This window comes from Asparagus officinalis, chromosome 8 (assembly GCF_001876935.1).
Source record: "Asparagus officinalis chromosome 8, Aspof.V1, whole genome shotgun sequence".
Taxonomy (NCBI): domain Eukaryota; kingdom Viridiplantae; phylum Streptophyta; class Magnoliopsida; order Asparagales; family Asparagaceae; genus Asparagus; species Asparagus officinalis.
This window is the reverse complement of record NC_033801.1, coordinates 37248413-37255320: the sequence shown is the minus strand read 5'-3', so window position 1 is coordinate 37255320 and position 6908 is coordinate 37248413. Positions and strand designations below refer to the sequence as shown.

At 38.2% G+C, this 6908-nt stretch overlaps 1 protein-coding gene across 1 annotated transcript; it reads left to right on the top strand.

Annotated features, from left to right (window-relative positions):
- Positions 725-4290, top strand: LOC109821142. The gene is made up of 7 exons (XM_020387334.1): positions 725-1027; positions 1093-1097; positions 1921-2505; positions 2629-2801; positions 3009-3228; positions 3654-3900; positions 4018-4290. Exons 1-7 carry the CDS (start codon positions 725-727, stop codon positions 4288-4290), a joined length of 1806 nt encoding a protein of 601 aa, XP_020242923.1.

Genomic DNA, 6908 nt, shown 5'->3' with positions numbered 1-6908 from the left:
TGTTTGTCATCTACTTGGTTTCTTGTCTAAGGAATCGGTGTACGTGTTCAGTAGACATATCTACCGTCTTTAGTCTCCATTGATTGGTCTACAGATCCTTTACATCCCCGGTTGTAAAAAATCTCTATAATTTGTGCACTGAGTGATTGTCTTGGTGATTTAACAAGAAAGAAATTCTAGAGCTTTAATAAGAAAAATATAGTTATAATATCTATTTGCTTAATATTTTCTCAGTGTTTATTAATCTATTCAAAATGTGTGAAGGAAAGGAATGAAAATAGAAAAGAAAGAACTTTCTCGTGAGTGTCAAAAAATTAGTTAAAGTTAGAGAAAAAAAAAGAAGGGAAAAATGTGTCGGGGCACCAAAAGCTGAAAAATCATGTGACGAGGCTCATTGTATTTTCCCCCTTGTGTATAAGCCCCAAAAAGCAGCCTTTAATATTTCTAGGGCCCTTCACGTCAGCTGTATACAGACAGAGGCATTGTATTTTGAAAAAACCCGACTTTGCCCTTCTCCTTCGTCCCCAGACGCTTTGTCATTACTCTTCGTCACATCCCATTAAATGCAAAAAATTGTAAAAAATGGAGGGAAATTTCCCCCCTTTTTCAGTCTATCATGAGCAATAAATATCTAGTTATCCATTACTCTTCCTTAGACCAAAATTCTCTCCATTACTCTTCCTCAGATCAAAATTCTCTCCATTACTCTTCCCTCCACTTCATAATGCCTGAAAAGGACATCACCTGCATCGTAGCTTCGGGTGATAGAGCAGTATTCATGAAGATTAACACTTCAACCACCATTCTTGATCTAAAATTTGATGTGTCAGATAGGTTAGATCTTCCATATGAATCATTAAGTTTGTCATTCAAAGATGAAACGAACGGAAGCTTCAAATTTCCTATTGAGAACGAGGGGGATCTGTCGTCTATGGTGGAGCATTGCCATAACAGAGGATTAAAGGAGGTTCACATGCAAGCTTTCAAGGAAAAAGAGGATTCTTCAAAAGTCCACAACGCTGTTCAAGTTTGAGATGACATGTAGGGGCAAGGATTTTTTTGATGCTAAGACCAATATTCATGTAATATCAGTTAATGTTAGTTCATTGGATTATAGCTCAGATTCTAATAGATTTGCTAGTTCTAGCCCACAACTTGTAGTTATAAACCCATCCATCGTTTTTTAATTCAAACTTAATAATTCTCGCTTCTACGTTAGTTCTAGCTTCTATTACCCTAGTTCTAGCTTGTATACAGCCAGTTCTAGCCCACAACTTGCTAGTTCTAAACCCAGCCCGCGTTTTTTAATGCAAACTTGTAAATTCTAGCTTCTACGTTAGCTCTAGCTTCTATCTCACTAGTTCTAGCTTGTATACAACCAGTTCTAGCCCACAACTTGCTAGTTCTAATCTCAGCCAGCATTTTTAAATAAAAACTTGTTAAATCTAGCTATTATGTTAGTTCTAGTTTCTATTACCCTAGTTCTAGCTTGTATACATCCAGTTCGAGCCCACAACTTGCTAGTTCTAAACCCAGCCCGTATTTTTTTCATGCTAAGTTGTTAATTCTAGGTACCACGTTAATTCATGTAATATCAGTTAATGTCGGTTCTAATAGATTTATTGTTAAGTATAATCTATTAGTTGTTAGTTCCAATAGACTTATTGTTAGTGCTAATCGATTTGCTATGAGTTCTAGTTCAAACTGTGTTAGGTCCAACATGTTAGTTCTAAGTGACTTCATGTTCGGTCTAAACGTTTTCATGTTAGTTCTAAATGAAATCTTGTTAGTTCAATTGGATTCCACGATAGTTATAACACAAGCAGTTGATATTTTTTTGCCCTTTCCTTATTTGTGTTATTTGTTGATGTTTCTATTGTATAGTTTATGATCATTTGTTCATGTTCTTTAAATTTGCAGCGCTACTAGCAGTATGAACTCAAAAAGCATAGAGGGTGGCCCGCCGTTGTCGACGCCCACATGTGTTTCAGATAGGATCCCCAATGATAATCCTTCTGGAGATAATGTTCCGATGATTGATGACATGATTAGAAGATCAGAGAGGATTTCTGCTTGGTGGAACACTGCTTTAACCGGTGAGGGACAACGGTTTGAGAGTGCGAAGGAATTAAGATTGGCTTTACTATACTATTCCATGGCCAAAAAATTCGAGTACTTGTTTGCTAAGAATGAACCGAAGCGTATTCGAGTCTTTTGTCGGTTCAAGGAAGCCCAAAATTGCCCGTGGATGTTATTTGCCTCTCCAACACAAAATGAGAACAGACTTGAAATCAAAACCTTCGTGGACAACCACACATGTGGGAATTTTGGCAATAATGCATGTCAATCTAGGGCGTCACGACAATTCATTGCGACCCAAGTATTACCCACGTTAAAGGTCCGACCAGATTTACAACCTATCGACGTACAAAAGGAGTTACTAACTTCGTATAGGCTTAGGGTCGATTATAGCAAGATATGGTGGGGTAAAGAAAGAGCACAAGAGTAACTATATGGTGATGCCCATGAGTCCTACGATCAATTACGATGGTAAAAGAAGATAATATCTATAATATAGACACTAATTTCATTTATGTTGATCCTAACATATAATCTTCAATGGTCTAGGTATGTAGAAGAGGTTAAGAAGACAAACTCAGGTAGCTACATTCATGTTGAACAAAATGAGGGGAGGTTTTCAAAGCCATTCATCTGTTATGCCGCCTGCATAAATGTGTTTTTGAATGGTTATAGACCACTTATATTTTTGGATGGTACCTTTCTGAAAGATCGTTTCAAAGGTATACTCCTCAGCGCCGTTGCATACGATGGAAATCAGGGGATATTTCCATTAGCCTATTGCATCTGCGATCAGGAAAATACTGTAAACTAGAATTGGTTCTTACAAGGTTAGTTCGGGTCATGTTAGTTCTACTAGAATTCATGCTAGTTCTAACTCATTCGTTGTTAACTCTAACTTCAAATATGTTAACTACAAATATTTATAGGTTTATGGTCTATTCTCTATGAAAGGCCAGATCCATACAACCCTCTACACAAGCTAGTTATAATATCTGATGCGGATAAGGGGATCAGAGAAGCAGTCAGAGAATATTTTTCGGATGCTATACACTCTAGATGTGTTCTGCATCTAGTTGAGAATTTTAGGACAAAGTTGCGGGATTTGGGTTTCAAGGCAAAGGATACTCAGATTTTGGGCAACCTTCTGCAATCTGCTTGTTACAAATATACTAAAACATAATGGAATGACTATGTGGAGGACATTAGACTGGCGGACGAACGAGCCTACAATATTGTCATGAACTACGCTCCAGAGAACTGGGCTAACGTATTTTCCCCCAGAATTAGGTAATTTATAAGCTATGTCATTTCTTATTTCAGTTAGTTGTTTGCCTAACTAAATTAGACATGAATGGATATACTGGAACTAACTATAACCTAGTCGGAACTAACATAGGCGATATACCCAGCACTTGTAATAGAACATGGGTAATAACCCAATTACCTGGAGCTAGAACTAACTGGGTACCATCTAGAACTATCACGATAGAAGCTTTCACTAAGAACTACTCAGCTAGAACTGACATGACAAATAACTCAGTATTTTTGATGAATTCCCTGTTATGTTCCAGATATGGTCACGTTACATCAAATGTTGCAGAGTCATTCAACAAATGGATACATGAGGCTAGGCTTCTACGGATACTACAACTCGTAGAACACATACGTAAACAGATTATGGTTCGCATGAATGAGCGACGATTAATGGCTGAAAGTTGGAATGGATTTCTTTGTCCCAAAGCTGAACTTGTCCTCAAAGAGAACATGGAAAATGGGCGTCCATTGGATGTGCGTCAGTCTCATACAAGATTATTTGAGGTACAATCTCATAAAACTTGTAAAGTGGATCTTGACAATAAAACATGCACGTGCCGCGCGTGGGATGTAACCCGTATCCCTTGCAAACATGCATGTGCAACCATTATGTTTATGAAGAGGGATGTTTACCAATTCTGTGACTGGTTTATGACGGTTGAAGCTTTTAAAAAGAGCTACGAGCCAATCCTCTACCCCATCCCCGATTACGAGAAGCGTAGCGTACCACGGGAGGAGATACAGATCCTACCACCATTAACAACAAAAAGAAAAGGAAGAAATAAGACCAGGCGTATCAACAACAGAACAGTTTACACCCGGCCACTTAAATGCTCTCGATGTCATGTGGAAGGTCACAACCATAAAACATGTAATGAATCTATTGCTGACTAAGTATTTGATATGTTGTTAACTGTTTTGCTTGTATATTTACAAACTAGTACGTTTTGTTTAATGTTGAAAGTATTTTCATGTGCGATGAGAACTAGCATCATCTCCACTAGCAAAAATGTTGTAAGTATTAGAACTACACGAGAACAAATAGATCTGACAATGGCTAAGATAGAACAGACACGACAGCATCTAGAACTAAAACCACAGCAGCTAGAACAAACATTGACTAAGCTAGAAATAACACGACAGCAAAAATAAAAACTGCGCGGGTAAAATACGAAGGCTGGTTTTAGAACTAGCACGGTGTAGGCTAGAACTGGATGTATACAAGCTAGAACTAGTGTGATAGAAGCTAAAACTAATGTTGAACCTAGAATTAACAACTTAGCATAAAAAAAACGAGGGCATGGTTAAGAATAAGTAAGATGTGGGCTAGAACTGGCTGTATACAAGCTAGAACTGGTGAGATAGAAGCTAGAACTAACATGGAACCGGAATTAACAACATAGCATGAAAAAAAGCGGGCTGAGTTTAGAACTAGCAATATGTGGGCTAGAACTGGCTGTATACAAGCTAGAACTAATGAGATGAAAGCTAGAACTAACGTGGAACCCAGAAATAACAACTTATCATGAAAAAAAACGTTAGATGGGTTTAGAACTGGTATGATGTGGGCTAGAACTGGCTAAATACAACCTAGAACTAGTGGGATAGAAGCTAGAACTAACTTGGAACCCAGAAATAACAACTTTGCATGAAAAAACTAGGGCTGGGTTTAGAACTAGCAAGTTGTGGGTTAGAACTTACGGTATACAAGCTAGAACTAGTGGGATAGAAGCTAAAACTAACGTGTAACCCAGAAATAACAACTTAGCATAAAAAAAAGCAGGCTGGGTTTAGAACTGGTATGATGTGGGCTAGAACTGGCTCTATACAAGCTAGAACTAGTGGGATAGAAGCTAGAACTAACGTGGAACCCAGAAATAATAACTTAGCATGAAAAAACAAGGGCTGAGTTTAGAACTAGTAAGTTGTGGGCTAGAACTGGCTGTATACAAGCTAAAACTAGTGGGATAGAAGTTAGAACTAACGTGTAACCCAGAAATAACAACTTAGCATGAAAAAACACGGGCTGGGTTTATAACTGGTAAGATGTGGGCTAGAACTGGCTATATACAAACTAGCACTAGTGGGATAGAAGCTAGAACTAACGTGGAACCCAGAAATAAAAACTTAACATCAAAAAAACACGGGCTGGGTTTAACTGGCAAGTTGTGGGCTAGAACTGACTGTATACAAGCTAGAACAAGTGGGATAGAAGCTAGAACTAAAGTAGAACCCAGAAATAACAACTTAGCATCAAAAAAACGCGGGCTGGGTTTAGAACTGGAATGATGTGGGCTAGAACTGGCTATATACAAGGTAGAACTAGTGTGATAGAAGCTAGAACTAACTTGGAACCCAGAAATAACAACTTAGCATCAAAAAAATGCGGGCTGGGTTTAGAACTGACAAGTTATGGGCTAGAACTGACTGTATACAAGCTAGAACTAGTGAGATAGAAGCTAGAACTAACGTGGAACCCATAAATAACAACTTAGCATGAAAAAAACGCGGGCTGGGTTTAGAACTGGTAAGATGTAGGCTAGAACTGGCTATATACAAGCTAGAACTAGTGGGATAGAAGCTAGAACTAACGTGGAACCCAGAAATAACAACTTAGCATCAAAAAAACGTGGGCTGGGTTTAGAACTAGCAAGTTGTAGGTTAGAACTGGATGTATATAAGCTAGAACTAGTGGGATAGAAGCTAGAACTAATGTGGAACCCAGAAATAACAACTAAGCATAAAAAAACGCGGGCTGAGTTTAGAAATGGTAGGATGTGGGCTAGAACTGGCTATATACAAGCTAGAACTAGTAGGATATATGCTAGAACTAACTTGGAACCCAGAAATAACAACTTAGGATGAAATAAATAAGGGCTGGGTTTAGAACTAGCAAGTTATGGGCTAGAACTGGCTATATACAAGCTAGAACTAGTGGGATAGAAGCTAGAACTAACTTGGAACCTAGAAATAACAACTTTGCATGAAAAAAACTAGGGCTGGGTTTAGAACTGGTAAGATGTGGGCTAGAACTGCTATATACAAGCTAGAACTAGTAGGATAGGAGCTAGAACTAACGTGAAACCCAGAAATAATAACTTAGCATCAAAAAACTGTGGGCTGAGTTTAGAACTAGCAACTTGTGGGCTAGAACTGGATGTATACAAGCTAGAACTAGTGGGATAGAAGCTAGAACTAACGTGGAACCCAGAAATAACAACTTAACTTAAAAAAACACGGGCTGTGTTTAGAACTAGCAAGTTGTGGGCTAGAACTGGATGTATATAAGCTATAACTAGTGGGATAGAAGTTAGAACTAACTTGGAGCCCAGAAATAACAACTTTGCATGAAAAAAACTAAGGCTGGATTTAGAACTGGTATGATGTGGGCTAGAACTGGCTATATACAAGCTAGAACTAGTGGGATAGGAGCTAGAACTAACTTGGAACCCAGAAATAACAACTTAGCATCAAAAAAACACGGGCTGTGTTTAGAACTAGTAAGTTGTGGG